At 34.2% G+C, this 16,620-nt stretch overlaps 1 protein-coding gene across 4 annotated transcripts in view; it reads right to left on the minus strand.

The window, feature by feature from the left end:
- Positions 1 to 12,138: 12,138 nt before the first annotated feature.
- LOC111396243 (vacuolar-sorting protein BRO1) overlaps positions 12,139 to 16,620 on the minus strand; it is a 20,088-nt gene continuing 15,606 nt past the window's right edge. For 2 of the 4 annotated variants that reach the window (XM_023022622.1, XM_023022613.1), the window contains exons 7-9: positions 15,609 to 15,657; positions 15,060 to 15,163; positions 12,139 to 12,843 (exon numbers count right to left, since the gene is read on the minus strand). In XM_023022622.1, the coding sequence (XP_022878390.1) occupies positions 12,292 to 12,843; positions 15,060 to 15,163; positions 15,609 to 15,657 (705 nt within the window). In that variant the 3' untranslated portion in view covers positions 12,139 to 12,291. Of the gene's footprint in view, positions 12,844 to 14,368; positions 14,447 to 15,059; positions 15,164 to 15,608; positions 15,658 to 16,620 lie in introns of all 4 variants that reach the window. The other 2 variants (XM_023022640.1, XM_023022631.1) reach the window with 2 other exon arrangements.

Below are 16,620 nucleotides of genomic sequence, written 5' to 3' on the forward strand. Positions count from 1 at the left end.
CGGTCGAGGCGTCGTGTTAAGTCATGACTCTACGTGTTTGGGATTCTACCGGAAATCCTATTATGAAAAGGTTTCTAAAGTTACAGCTTTGAAATGTATAGCTTGATCATGAATGCACCAATAATATCTATTGAATTTTTTTAACTCATGGGTTTAACCCCTTCTCTACAGATTGATATGATTCTACCTTGGGCCTAGATGATGGAAAAGATGGAGAGTGGTGCAACGAGCCCATGAAAAACCCGATGAACAAGTTATTTAGATTTATTTTTGTGAACGTTTTCAATGTTATTTCTGTAAAGTATTTGAATAACGCTGAACGCGAGAACAAGTTGTGTTTTCTTCAAATAAATTACGTTCCTTTTTTTTATTTAGTGTTTTATTTAAAGTATTCAAATGGTTGTTGTTAAAATTATCATTGTAAAAATTAAGCTTCCGCTAAAACATATTCTCCTATAACTAAACCACCGGTTAGTTAAGTAAAGTAAGTAGCGTTCCGGTCCACAAGGGGTCGGGGCGTTACAAGTATACTTGAAGATATTTGAACACTCGAGTTGTTGAAGATGAATGGGACTTCCTTCAATTTATTTCAAATGCTATAGGTATCATAAAGTCACTGGATGAAAGTTTTTACAGTTTGATTGACTTGATTACTAAAGATATTCTAAATTGTTGATTACAGTTTATGCTTAAGTTGGTTTCCTTGTGAATTTTAATATTGATTAGTTATATTAATAATTCCAGTATGGTCAACTATTTTAAAAGGTTCATGATGACCAACTAGAATAAGGGAGGTAAATTACAGATGTTCAATTGAGTAACGTTTGTTGGTTGTGGAGCACTCAAGTTTGTCCAATTAGTACCCTTCAACTTGATTCTCTCTTAATGGAAAGGTCATGGGTTCAAATCCTGTGAAATGCGACAGAAAGTCGTAAAGGATAAGATGGACTTAGGCTCTCCTGAAGCAGACCATACATAAGAGTGATCTGGCACGAGGCCTGGGTCACTTCAAAAAATGTGTATGTCCAAGAAATTTTTGAATATACTATATGAAAATTATTTATATGCATTATCGTGGTTGTTGCGTGTAATAAATAATTTTGGTTTAGATTGAAATTTCAAGTAAAATTAAGGACTAAGTGCAAACCTTAAAAGTTTGAGGACTCAAGTGTAAATAAGGAAAATATTTATTTGAGAGAAAATAAAATTTATACGATCGTCATATGAAGGATTTTAAGTACTTTTAATTGTATAGAGAATTATGAAATATTTTGAATAGATTGTAACAAATTAGGCTAGAAAGGTAAAATCGTTATTTCATAGGTTCACAAATTTTGAAGTTCAGATTTTGGATATAAAAGTATGAGGAATGAAGGATAAAAATGTAAGGGATTCAATGGTATAAATTTCGTAAGTTTTTTATCATAAGAATATGGGCAAAAGTAAATTTTATAGTATTTTCGGCTATTAGAAATTTATGCGATTAGTAGACTGGTTTACAATTTTTTTTTTCTACGATAAGGAGTCAAGTTCCAGCATGAATTATTTTTGGTTGGTTTAAATGAGTTGAAAATGGAGGTTAAAGGGATATTCAATAGCGGGAAGTTGGGGACTCTTCATTTGCACCAATTGAGACCAAAATAAAGCATTTTCATCATGTTTAAGTAGGCCCTATGCACAAATCCGAATTTCACAAATAATTAATCAAAATTTTCAGATTTCTTATCATTTCATTTCAAAATTCTCTCAAAGTTTTTACAAAGAAAAGAAAAGAAAGGAAGGAAGATTTTTGAAGATCAAAGAATTTTAAAGAAAATGAAGAGTAAGATAAGTATATGCAAAGTGTTTATTCATCCTGATATAATATTTTTACAATCTTACATGATATGCTAATACCTCTTCCATTTGATAAGGTTCGGATTTTGTAATTATGAAATGTACAAAACTTTACATTCAATATGGTTTGGTTTGTTTGTTTTGATGTTATACAAAAATGTATAGAGCTTTCCGTTCAATATGGTTCAGTTGCTCACTATGAAATGTTGTATGGATTGTATGTGTTGTGTTATTAATATTATTTTGAGATTGAATTGCATGTATCTCACTTTGTATTTTTCAAAATATTTACCCTTTTTGGGATTTCATTTACAGATTTAAGCAAACTGGATGGATGATGGTGATTGGTGGTGTTGTGTGCCGTGGACTGATGGAAGGATCTTAGAAGTAATTTTAGCCCCTGTTTGATGCCCATTACCTGAAAATGAAAATGGGGGGAATAGTATTTTTTAGAAAAATGAGTGGTTGAAAAAGAAGGAAAAGTTTTCGATTTACGTGTAATATTATTTTATAGAAGATTGTGTGGTTGAAAATAGGAAAGAGAAAAATAGAATGTAATGTAATTTAATTTAATGAGGATCAAACAGGGGCTTAATTTTTATGTTAATGTTAATTGTTTGAAATTTAAAGTATTGAAACTTATGTTTAATTTCTTATGAGTAAAAGAGAGGATGTTTTTGAAAGTATTGAAGTCTTTTTTCTTTAGTTCATATTTCAAACTATACGGATAAATTTCTCTTTAAGTTATGAAATGAATATTCCTAACAATTCGAATTAAAAATTATAATGATCCAGCCTAATGCTCGCGAATCCTAAAGAACGCGACAGAAAGCTGTTAGGGGTAAGATGGGGCTTAGGCTCTCCCAAAGAAACACAATATGTAAGAGAACGGCCAAGCATGAGGCCTAAATCGTTACAAAAAATGTACGTTTTAAACAAATTAAATCTCTCTTAAGGAAAAAGTCCAAGGTTCAAATCTTGGGGAATACAATAGAAAGCCATGAGAGGTAAGATGGGCTTATACTTTTCCAAAGCATAAAATACGTAAGAAAACAGTTGGGCACGAGACTTGGGTCTTTACAATATATCCCTTTTGTTCTTTTGATTCTAAGTATACTACTTGAGCATTATTTTATTGGTACAACTAAATATTAGTTGATTGACCAAGTTTTATATGTGATTGCAAAAAAAAAAAAAATCATTTTATTATCAATTTACTATGTGTAATGACACTTGATACTAACAGGTGATGGCTTCTTCCATGATAACTAATTATTCTAGTTTTTCAGTTATTTTAATTCTTCCTTTCCATTATTTTTTCTTAGTCCCTTTGTATTGAGATTGTGTTGTATAAATGCTTATGAATAGCTCTGTCACCATCTTGAACTTGAATATATGGGATAATGAATGGATGGTAGGGAAAAATTCCTACTAGATGTATTAGTTTTGTGGTAAAGTTGATTGTAGGCAAGTTCCATTTATTAAGAATTTCAAATAACTAATATTGTAACTTATTATTGTCTATTTTTCTTTCTTCCTTCTGGTTTTTTTTATTTTGATGAGATTTGTTAATCACTTTTGATGAGTCTAGATATTGCCTTGTTGAAAACTGTAAGAATTTTAAGTCAATATGGCGAGGACTATCTTCCAATGTCATTTTTCATTTTTAATTATTGTTTCAATAAGGAGCAAAGGTCATATATTCAAATCCTAGGGCACTTGACAAAATTCTATGACAAATAAGAGGGCAGACGATATTTCAATGCAGACAATACGTAATGAGTTAATGGGTTGGACATAGAGACTGAGTTGTTACAGCTTACAAGTGGTATCCCTGCATTGAGATTATTTGGACCATCAATAGTCTGCCTACATGATTTTTGCATATGCCCTCATGTGCCTCAGATAGAAGGTATTCAACATTGTTTTCGCCACAAAATATAGCAAAGGTGTGGAGAAATTTCTTTTAAACAAGATTCTCTAACCACGAATTGAGGTGCTCTAAGCTTTAGCTTTGTGGTTTCGGATAGTGCATTTTGTCGACCAAATAATCCAGCAAGTTATTCATCCATTTTGATTGTTGGTTAATCCTCATTACCTTGCCTTTGGCCTCGGTGGAGGGCGTTTCCAAGTATTTGATTGGAATTACCCTTAACAGTGTAACCTTTGCTACTAGTCAATTTGGACAGAGCATCGACATTGGTATTCTGCATAGTAGAGACTTGGGAGATCTCAAACTCATCAACTATTCCTATTCAGATTTTTTTAACTAGTCATTAAGAAATAATTTTCATTGCCTATGTTCCGACGAATCGACATCCATGGGCATTACAAGTCCATCGATGAACTCATCAATAGAGTGTACCAAGGCCTAACCCTTGATAGTAATTCTTAGTCGGAACTAGATATCAAATTGAGTTAGCTCATTGGTTCATTTCATTAATCTTGAAAGCAAAAAGCTTTAGTAGAACCTATGTCAGAGGGAAATTGCTATTCCTCAATGGTACGGACGTGAAAGTATGGCCTCAATTTCTAGGAGGCTGTCATCGAGGTGAGAGCCAGTTTCTCCATATTTGGATACCTTACCTTGATGTTCTAGAGGTCTTTGTTCAATAATTTATTGGCAATTGCTACAATCCCTCAATTCAGACAAGTGTGTAACCCCTATTGAGATGACCAAGTACATCTATAAAATTTATACCTGGATTGGTTTGGACAATAGAGGATTCATATCCAAAAGCTTCTTCACACTCCAGAGTCCATTCAAATTTCTTCCATCCCTTTTAAATATTTTTTAAAAAGAGGGACATTTATTTTTGGATTTGAAACAAAACGACAATATCTAGAAGCTTCTTCACACTCTAGAGTCCATTCAAATTTCTTCCTTTCCTTTAAATATTTTTAAAGAACAGAGACATTTATTTTTTATTTGGAACGAAGCAACCGATGCTAGCTATCTTTCCAATCAAACTCTGTACCTCAAGGAGGTTTCCATGGAGACTTCATCTCCAGGAAAGCTTTAATTCTTTCCACAAACATCCTAATTGACCAGCCACTAGTAAGTGGCCCTAATACTCTTCACCTATGGGTACGTCGTCCCAATCATTAATCACTTTTTTTGGCCATCATGGTATCCACCATTATGATACAGTTAGCCTTGGTCGGGGAGTGGCTTTGCAAATGGCACTTAAGTAGAATTCTCCAAACTTTTGGGGTTTAGGGTACCACCCCAACTTACAAAAGAAACTTCATAGCAAGGTGATAATCTTCATCATTGGCCTTTCAAGAGTTTGATGTTTGCTAGGGAGAAGTTAAGGGCAAGTTTGAGATTAATTGGAGTCAATGAAGCCATGCAATCACTTGTTCAAGTTATAGAGTTCGAAAGGTTGATGTTAACAAGCCAAAGACCAAGTTTCATGTTGGACATGGGAGCGGAAACAAGTTGGATACATTTGAATCAAGAACTCAAACTTGGTGGCAAGACCAAAGCCTATGCGACCGCATAGTACATCTTGGACACGCAAATATTCCTAATTTGTGTAATCTTCTATTTATGTTAAAACTCTATTTTATGGTATCTTTTAGTATTTTTAGACTTATATTCTGCTTTAACTAGGGTTTATTGAGTTCCATACAAATATGACTCATCTTTTTCATTACAAAGACAATTAACTTTTGAGAGATATCATTGAGAGGCATAATTGCTTTCTATCTTGTTCTTCATTGAACTAATATCCGAACTTATCAAGATTTATTTATTGTGTCGTTCAAACAATCCACGTGAGATTCTTGTTGAGTCTTGTGATCACGGGATCAACATATTGTAGTCGATTGTGTTGGTTCTTTGGTTCGATATTTTTGGGTCAAACTCTAAACATTGATTCTTAACTTTCTTGAGATTAAATCAATATTATGTGGGTTTTGTAGCTATTATTGCTACATGGGTTCACATCAAATTCCTTGTTCGTCCCATTACTAGTAATAACCACAGGATCACACTAGGATAGTAGACACCCTTCTCATCTTTATTCGCAAAACATATGTCCTCAAACATTGTCCTCTTCTTAGGTTTCTCTCTCTACACCAAGTATCGGAGGCTACCTGCCCTTACATATTTCAGTAGAGTGTTCATGGTTTGCACACCCATATATGGGCCTCGAAGATAGTTTGAATCTCTTACAGGCCCTGATTTCCTGGGTTATTTGGGTCCTGTCGCAACTGACCTCTCGGAGGGGGTGAATTTACAGCTTATCATTAATACTAACTCACATTTGTTGACTAGTCCCTTTCCAGGATTATATTCTCATCGTTGCCTTCATACTCATGCACTCAACAGTGTTATGGTCGTAGGAATGATGGTAACTACAATAATATGTCGAGGATGGAACTCTTTCCTTATTAGTGTGCAATTGTAACCCTATGAGATTCAAAATGTTCACCTTGGTTGCATAATTGTTATATTGTGGTCGGGAGGCCTTGGGGGACCTAGCTTGGCACTGGAGCCAGCCATGTCTTGATTTTGGTTCTATTGGCCTTCTAACTTTGTGATCATGGATCTCCTCCTTGATGAAATTCACTAAGTCATGGTACGTCTTAGGTGCCCCGCTATGGTCATCTTTCCAAAAATAAATAAATAATTATAAAATAAAAATAAGTAGCCTTATTTAAGCTGACCTCAAAGCTTAAAAGCTATCATATGGAATGCTTTCCACCTCCACCTTTCTTAGATGAAGCGGATCAGATAGTTTTCCAAAAGCTCACCGAGGCCCTACCTTATGCCATACCTTATGCCACATATCCTCCACGCCGAATCAGGAGTCCTCATAGTTAACATATGGATGAATTGGTTTTTAAAGTTAGCCAACTGCTAATGTTGCTTGTTGTACCACTTTCTTGCTCTTCCCAAAAGGATAACGTGGAAAACTTGGCATTTTTTTTGTCGAGTTTAGCCCCACAAAGTTCGTGTGGGTTTTATATTCCTAGACATGGTCAAGGGTATTGCCCTTCCACAAAATATCTGTATTTTTGGGGCCTTCCCAATATTCTTTCTTTAATTGCCTCAGAGACAACCATCTTCCCTGGTCAAAGTTGTCGCTCACATTTTTTACATAGAGCATATGGATCTAAGACTAGCTCTTCTATTGAGGAGTCGTTGGCACTTACCCAACTCTTCCACTAGTTTTTCTAGGGGCCTTGTCTTAGATGGTGTTAGAGCCCCCATCTTATTGGAGACATGGCGGAGGTCTTCTGTCTCACTTACATGGGACATTTGTCTCTACATGCATGTTGGGTTGATAGGGTGAGTTAGCTCTCCAAATGAGAAGAGTGTGTTACAATACTCTTTGTTAGAATCTTCACCATACTCTTGCTTTCATCCTCCTATAGGAGCTTCTTGACCTTGTTGGTGGCCATATCGACATTTCGACTTAACCTCGCCAAATTCTTGTTCTTCTACATCTTTGTACTTGAAAGGTTCCTTCTAAAGTAGAGAGGCTTTTGTTCCTGCTTCCACCTTGGGTTTTCATAGCTTTATCACCACTTCTACTCATACTTCTTGGCTTTTTGTGGTCCTCATGTGTGCTATTCTCCTGATTTTTTTGTAAATTTTCCCACATACAACACCTCAAATGAATGATTCTTTCTAGTGGAATTTTGGCATGACTTAACCACTCTTTTGGGGTTTGGACGTGTTTAGGAGTTAAATTTTTTATAAAAAGAATAAAATTGGATTTCCAACGTAATTTTAGCCAGAAAATACCCTTCAATCAGAGAATGTTAGAATTTATGAGAGGGCCGACCCTTAATTTATCTTGATCTGATGTTGTTTTTCAGAGAGTAGAGGTTCGGATTAATTTCAACACTTTTTCAGTTATGCAAATGGCCCTATTTAGCCCCCGTTTGGCTCCCATTTTTTGAAATTAAAATGGGTGGAATAGTGTTTTTTTTTTTTTAAATAGGTGGTCGAAAAAGAAGAAAAAATTTCGATTTACTTGTAATATTATTTCATGAAATATTGTGTGATTGAAAATAGAAGAGTGAGAAAAAATGAAATAAAATTTAATGGGGGCCAAACGGGGGCTTTATAGACGATTTTTGGAACTTTCTGAACATTTTTATGAGTTGACGTTACTTTCTCATTGTATTGAAAGTCATGAGTATGTAAAATTTCCTTGATTTTGTTGACTTTTTATGCTTTTGTGATATTTTTTTAAGCATTGCATCAAAATTCACAAAAACATTTCTGTCCTTATCCGAGGCTTAGTTCGATGCATAACCTTTCCGTGGCCAAGACCTTAAATTGTGTTTTTAGCCATGTTTATAATCCTACGTCACTACGTGCTTCATTGCTAATTGGGGCTTCGACAGTCGACAGTACCTTGACAGCTGAGGGGTGAATATTCAAGGACACGTGGATATGTAATGGGAACCTTTTGTGGCTGACGTGGATTTTGGTAACAATAATTTTTTTAACACATAATATGTATGATTTTCAAGATATATTAAGGACTTATACAAAGATCAAACCTAGTCAAATAAAGGGGATTTCATACCACAATAAAAAATCATATAGGGAAAAACACAATTCTTGCAGCAAATTACAATAAATTACTTGGAGGTTTTGGGTGACTTTGAGGAAGAAGAAGGTGTCGTTTGAGAACAATGAAGAGATTCAAGATTAAGGGTTGTATCGACTTTTATTCTAAGTTCTCCGAGTTATGCGTTTGATATTTTATTTTTATTTTTACAATCAAAACCTCATACGCTTTGCTAGGACTAAACTTTAACTTTTTTAATTAACTAATTGTTCATTTTGTTTAATTCTGATTTTTTTGGATTGACTGTTTATTATTCTCCTACTTTGTTTAGACGATTGACCACATTAGAACGTGTTAGTAATTTATATTGCTTTCGAAAGTTTCGATTTAAATTAACGCATGAATATAAAATAGCATAGAATCGTATAATCAATATCATTATGCCCTATGAAATGTTATTTGATGATCTTTGTGAATTAGTACATATTTATATATTTATAATTAAATTAGAAATAATTAAGTCACAATATAGGATTGATTGACCTCGAGGGGCTATTATAATTGGATCATTGACTTTCAACTTAGGCAAGAATTGATCATAAATGTGCAATTAAGGATTAAAGTAACTTAATAATGGTGGATTTGCAATCCTAGTGTCTTTTATGATTTGACTAATTTCAAAAATTAATTTCTAATCCTTTAGCTCATTTTAATAGATAATTAAATAAAATCAAAACCATTCTCAAAATCATTAATTGTTTATGTTGTATAACTGAGGCTAGTTTTAATTAAACTAAATAGGTAGATAGATATCAATCGTAGATTCATTATATTAATTGTTTACTATTAACGTCTACTTGCAGGAAAAAATAGAGATCAATTTTTTAACACTGCTACTGAGGACTATTTATTTACTTTTGTTTAGTTAATTTTATCTTTAAAAAACCAAACATAAATTTTGACCCAACATCATTATGATTCTCAAGTCCAAAATGCCAACAATGCCAGTCAACAAAATTCTTTAATAGCCACTCAACATCAAAAAATAAAAATAAAAATAAAAAAATACTGAGGACATAATAAACATAATGAACATTATTACAACTAAAATGTGGTGTATTTAATAAATCTGTGGTGTCTGAATAATTAGCCTCAAAAAATGACGACTGGATACAAAATTCACATATACGCTTTTGTCAAAATGGTCACTTCTTTGTGTAGTCACTATTTAATTGTGACAATAATTGATATGCAAGCAGTTTGTACTCGTATAATAAGCATTTGAAAGTAACATACAAGCTAAGTTGTACATGTAAATCTGTATTGAAAAAACTAAATGCAAGCGATTTATGCATCAAAAAGTTTAGATATTGCATCATTTGAAAGCAGTGCTAATACAAAAGATCAATAAGAGCTTTTGGTGGAGTTAAAGAAATGTCTATTTATGCATTTCAAAATGTTTAATCCTACAATTCAATTGTCAATTTCTACAATTCATCTCTCAACTGTACGTTATGAAGTGTTGAATTTGATGGTTCTCCAACAATATTATATTGTTAAGTTAGATTCATATTAACATTATATATATAGATATGGTTGAAACCCCCAAATATAAATCTTGACCCAACATCATTGTGATTCTCATCAAGTCCAAAATGTCCAAATACCAATCAACAAATTGTTCAATAGTCGCTCAACATCAATCAAAAAATTTCAGGACATAATAAATAAAATGGATATTAGTACAATTAAACTGTAGTGTATTTATAAAAATTCGTAATGCCAATGCAATTACATTTATAAAAATGGAAACTTTTGAATACAAAATGTCAGATATACCCTTTTGCCAAAATGATCACTTCTTTTGTGTAGTCACCATTTTATAGTACTCTTGGATTGGTGCACTTCTGTTGATGTATCGAAAGAGAAGCTAAGTTGTCCTATTTATGTATCAATTTGGTGGAGTTCAAGAACTGTTAGTTCAAAATGTTTAATCCTACAATTTAATGTCAATTTCTATGATTCAACTGTCAACCTTAAAATTCGTCTATCAACTATTTAATTCGATGGTTCTCCAACAATACTATATGGTCAGGCTAGATTCATACTAACATTGTATATAGATATCATCGAAACCTCCATGTATAAATCCTAACCCAAAATAAATGTGATTCTCAACAAGCCAAAATGCCCACAATACCAGTCAACAAATTGTTCAATAGTCACTCAACATCAATAAAAAAGATTGAGTAAGGACAAAAGAAATAAAAATAACATGTCATGTATTTATAAAATTTCGTGATGCCAATGTAATTACCCTTATAAAAATGGCACGGAGACAAACGCGATATATACCCTTCCATCAAAATGGCCACTTCTTTTTGTAATAACCATTTCATACTCTGATTGGTGAACAGCTTTTGAGAGTAACACAATAGCTTCAAGAGAAGCTAGGTTGTACCATTTATGTACCATTTTGGTGAAGTTCAAGCACAATTCAATCGTCAATTTTCACAATTCAATTATCAACGGTAAAATACGTCTATCAATTGTTGAATTCAATGGTTTTTCAACAATATTGTATAGTTAAGCTAGATTCATACTATCGTTACATAAATGTCATCAAAAACCCAAATATAAAATCTCAACCACCCCAAACCCAAGAGTGAAAGAAGTTAGGTTGGAAGAGAGCAACAGAAGTCAGGGGCAGCACATCACAACAATGTGATTCTCAGCAAGCCCAAAATGTCCACAATATTATCAACAAATTGTTAATTAGCCACTCAACGTCAATCTGATTCACATAGAAAAATGCCCACAACACGACGGAACACATGATCAAACACGTAACTGAGGACTTCAAAAAGCTCACAAACAAGTGGTTCATATACATATTATATTTTTAAATTATACATGAAGACTTCAATAATAAAAAAAATTTGTACTAATATAAACAAAAAACAGATGAAATACGTGTAATAAATTAAGAAGGGAAAAAAAATGCCCAAGAAACTTGATCGAAAATAGAATTTCTTTTTCTTGTACAAAAGCAAGTGCAAGCACGAACAAAATATTCAAAAACTCATTTTTAACCCCACATTCTACTATAAAATAATTTTTCACATAAACCCCAAAATTTTCCTTGTTAACCACATTCTCCAACATAATATTATTCTAAAATGCATTCTGACCTAAAAATGAAGCTCAAACAAAGGCTAAATGTAGACAAGATTCAACAATGGAAAAACTTTTGTTTGGATGAATAAAGAAAAACAAATGTGTCCTAGAGAGGAAAGAAAGGGCTTTTAGGATTTAGATTGAAATTTGGTTTCTTTGTAAAGGTAAATTAGTCCATTTATTTCAAAAGCATTTTTTATACATCACAACAAAATTCATCATATAATACCCACTCTATTTCCGTCTTATAAGTAAACCTATAACCTAACAAAACATGATAAGTAAGTAATACTTAAAGTATAAATTAAGTTTACTTTTTCATACATAACAGTCACTTGGTCTCTTCGCACCGTTTGAATTTGCATAAAGCTTCCAACTTAACAACCCATAAGCCAAACATCCTATGTTTATTTATAATATATAAGCAAATATTGAACAACGTAGGAATTCTTATAATCCATCTCCTAAGGTATTAATGCTTTTTCGACCCGTGTACATACATCGAAACCTCATTACTCTTCAAGAGACTATCAAATACAATTTCTTATTATTATTTTTTTTCTTTTAGAAAATAAATAAATAAATAAGATTATTCCAAACACATTAAGCTTTAGAGTTGTATACTTAAATGTTGATAGTCGGCCATAAGCCAAGCAAGTAACATACAATGCATAATGCAACCAATTGATAAAAAAGAGAGATTACACAAATCGAGCTATATGATTATATTTGATACGAGAACTCACTGCCTATAGTAGCCACTTTGGTTGTGCGGCGGATATGGAGACGGGACGGTGTAAGGAGGGCGGGGCATAGATCCAGGTTGCTGAGCAGGTGCATTATAGTATGGGCCTCTCCATCCAGGATATGCAGGTTGGCCATACTCATGGCTCACAGCTGGCTGCTGGTGTTGTGGGGGTGGGTATGCATGACCCGAACCAGGCATGTGATAGGGAGGTGCTGACTGTTGGGGCATTGGAGGTTGCTGAGAGACATAGGGCGGCGGAGCATGAGAATATGCAGGCATTGTCGACTGCTGAATGGGCTGGTAGGTTGGGGTTTGGGGATGAGATGAATTTGGAATGTTCCCAGCCTCTGCTGTTTGTGAAGAATTGGATCTTTGAACCTGGTGAGGCTGCCCAACAGAGGGATAAGTGTAACCACCAGAACTCTTTCCATCCTGAAAACTGAGACCTGATATTTGCCTCTGCACATCATCTATCATTTCTCGGCACTGAATGTTTCTAGTCATCACAAAATCGCTGCACTGCTGCTTTACATTAGTGATTGCATCCTGTTTCACATAAAAGGAAAGTAGTAATAAATTCCCTACATGATAAAAAACTAGAAAACCTTGGAATGTAACAGACTTTGGATTTTACGCAGAAAAGGTAAATATGATCAAATATCAAATCAAGGTAGTTGCGCCGCACTAATAACCCCACTACACACCCCTATGAGTTCAGCTTCTCAATCTAATGCTATAGACGATGACCCTTGATGAGGACATCAATTTGATTAATTTTGGGCTCTACTATTTTGGACCAATAAATTGGGTTTGCATTTGGGCCTAATCGCAAAAGTACCAGTCAAACCTGATATTCGCGAAGTCCCACCTCGAACGGCACAAGGATCGCCCACTTAATCGGGTCAGGTACGAGGTGGGGAATTTCGCCTCAAGACGGGTACAGGTAACCCCCCCCCCCCTCTTTTTTTAAAGAATCCAATACTTTAAGCCCATTTTTCTCTCTCTTTTTCAACTATACACTCTTTAATAAAATAATATTACACGTCAATTCAAAAATTTTCCTTATTTTTTAATCACACATTCTCCATTAATCTATTATTCTAAAATGCATTATTAGGAAATAATGGGGCTCAAACAGGCCTTAAATAAACAAACTCCACGAAATTTCATTAATTTTAATAGAAAATGGCAACTAAGATTATCTAAGAAATATGATAAACAATAAAAACCTTATTTTACCAAATAAATTCGAATAATTTAAAATCAAAAAATAAATTAATTAATTAAAAAATTAATAAATATATTATTGTCTTACTTGAATAAATGAGACATTAAAATGAATTACCAACAACTATTTATAAAAAAAAAAAAAAAAAAAATTTAAACGAGTACGTATACAGGGCAATCACCCGCCCCAACTTAAACGGGTAACGAGGCAGGTACGAGGACAGAAAATGCCCAGCGCAGCGGGGGCTGCTGCTTCTCTTTCTTCCCTGTTTTCTCCTCCCACCTCTACTTCCCTGTTACTGCTCCTGTGTTTATATACTGCTACATCAACCCTTGCCACTAACAAGCAAGAGAAGAGCTATTTCACCAACCTTGCCTCAGCATTGTGTGTGTGTGTGTGTGTGTGTGTGTGTGTGTGTGTGAGAGAGAGAGAGAGAGGAATGACACTCAAAGTTGCCTTAGCCACTGAAAAGACGGCAGACTTGGGAACACTTCCTCAACATCTTAAATAATTTACTTTGACGTTTTCTTCTATCTTCTCCATCTTTCTTCTTCAAGGATACTTATATTATGCATAGCATAGAGTCGTTTTCATATTTAGGCAAGTGGGAATCCATTTCCCATCTTACTCTAGTCCAATTACCCGTGCATTGCCAGTTCAACTAACAAATTGAGGCTTCCAATTATTACATCCCCAATTTTCAAATATAAGCTTCACCCTGGGGGACCAAAAAAGATGACAGTAGTACCATTTCTTTTAGTCCTCCAGAGTTCAAATTTAAGCTTCTTCATGAATAAACTCCTCGATTAACAGACCAAGACACCTACAACAGAATTTTTGTACCTGAAGAGTAACATAGAATTTCAATCCTTCATTGATGTTCTCCTTGATTTCTTGGAATTTTGCTATGGCAGCCTCAATCTGCTTATAGCGCTGCACTGCTGCTTTACATTAGTGATTGCATCCTGTTTCACATAAAAGGAAAGTAGTAATAAATTTCCTACATGATAAAAAACTAGAAAACCTTGGAATGCAACAGACTTTGGATTTTACGCAGAAAAGGTAAATATGATCAAATATCAAATCAAGGTAGTTGCGCTGCACTAATAACCCCACTACACACCCCTATTTCAGCTTCTCAATCTAATGCTATAGATGATGACCCTTGATGAGAACATCCATTTGATTAATTTTGGGTTCTATTATTTTGGACCATTAAATTGGGTTTGCATTTGGGCCTAGAGATGGCAAAAGTACCAGTCAAACCTGATATTCTAGTCGTTTTCATATTTAGGCAAGTGGGAATCCATTTCCCATCTTACTCTCCTCCAACCACTGCATTGCCAGTTCAACTAACAAATTGAGGCTTCCAATTATTACATCCCCAATTTTCAAATATAAGCTTCACCCTGGGGGACCAAAAAAGATGACAGTAGTACCATTTCTTTTAGTCCTCCAGAGTTCAAATTTAAGCTTCTTCATGAATAAACTCCTCGATTAACAGACCAAGACACCTACAACAGAATTTTTGTACCTGAAGAGTAACATAGAATTTCAATCCTTCATTGATGTTCTCCTTGATTTCTTGGAATTTTGCTATGGCAGCCTCAATCTGCTTATAGCTCCTCTCACGAGTTGCTGAAAATTGGTAGGGATGTCAACATAAAGCATATTTTACAAAAATACATATTGGAAGCATCAGCAGTGGAATAAATGTTTCAAGTCTATAAGAACGTCAATTGTTGCAATATGAAGCAAGTGGCTACCAACTGAAGTCCATACAAGAAAATTATTTGAGAGGTAAACTAAGCCAAGTCAAAAAAACATGGATCAACAGGCACCGAGAGTGACATACACAAGGCACCTTAACACTAAAGAAAGATTATCACAAACAATATTTCAATGCAAAAAAAAAAAAAAAAAAACTAAATGCATCTGGGTCCAAAGCAACAAATGTACTGGGTAGATATTTATGATTTGCATTTAAAGCAAGTTTTTCTCTGACAAATATACTGGGTAGATATTTATGACATGCATTTAAAACAAGTTTTTCTTTGAACAAATCTCATGTACCAAGACATACCTTTGTAATCTTCCAGATTAAAAATAGCAGAAAACTGATCATTTTGAGCCTGTACAGATAATGAGCCCCATGTTAAGACAAAATTCTTCAGTGACACGTACAGCTCTTCAATTAACACAAAAGTTAAGTAAGCAAAAGAACAATGGAAAGCAGACAGAATGTGCAAACTTACACCACAATACATCCTATGTTTTAAGTAGAAAGAATGTGCATTAACGCATGCACGCTCGCGCACAACCAAAACAGTGAATGAAGCCCATTATATGGAATGGCCTTTGCCTGAAAGCCCCTACACATATACCTCTTTTGAGCTGAACTGAAGAAACCCAATTCTAAGTTAAACTGGAAACAATCATTTACCTAACTTTGCCTCTAAATGTCCTCTCTGTTTCAAAACCATCTACTGACCACATCCCTTACACCACCCCACCCAAAGACACCATCTCTGCACACAAACAAAACTTTCTCTCCATCGCAGCCTCACAACCTATCACCTTCCCCATCATCTGCAAAAACCCGAGCCCTTTCCCACCTTTTGCAGTCTCTCCCCCAAAACACCTCAATCTTTGGTTACCTTGAAAACTGATTTATAGCAGAATGTGCAGTTAATGTTGTTATAACAGTGATGGCACTACTATTATTAAGTTCATCAATTGATTAATAATCCTCATGGATGCATCTTCACAGATTAATTGTGTTGACAGGATTTCTTATAAATAGACATACTTTTGAAATGATCTCATCTTACAAGAATTATCATTTTTTTATTTTTTTTGTTGATTAATAACTTTATCCTAAAAAAGAATTTTTTTTACTTTTAGCAATTCGTGGAAGAATGACTCGGTAAAAAAATTTATGATTTAGTGCTTTGTCTATTTATCTATCCCTTGACTCAACATAAGAGTAGGTTTGAGAAAGGACCTTAGAGTGCCTTGGTGGTTTTTGACAGTTGATGTTTTGCTCTTCTTTATTGGTTATTTTGGATGATTTATGTCTTGTGTAAATCTAGAGA

Source organism: Olea europaea, chromosome 1, assembly GCF_002742605.1.
Source record: "Olea europaea var. sylvestris chromosome 1, O_europaea_v1, whole genome shotgun sequence".
NCBI classification, from domain to species: Eukaryota; Viridiplantae; Streptophyta; class Magnoliopsida; order Lamiales; family Oleaceae; genus Olea; species Olea europaea.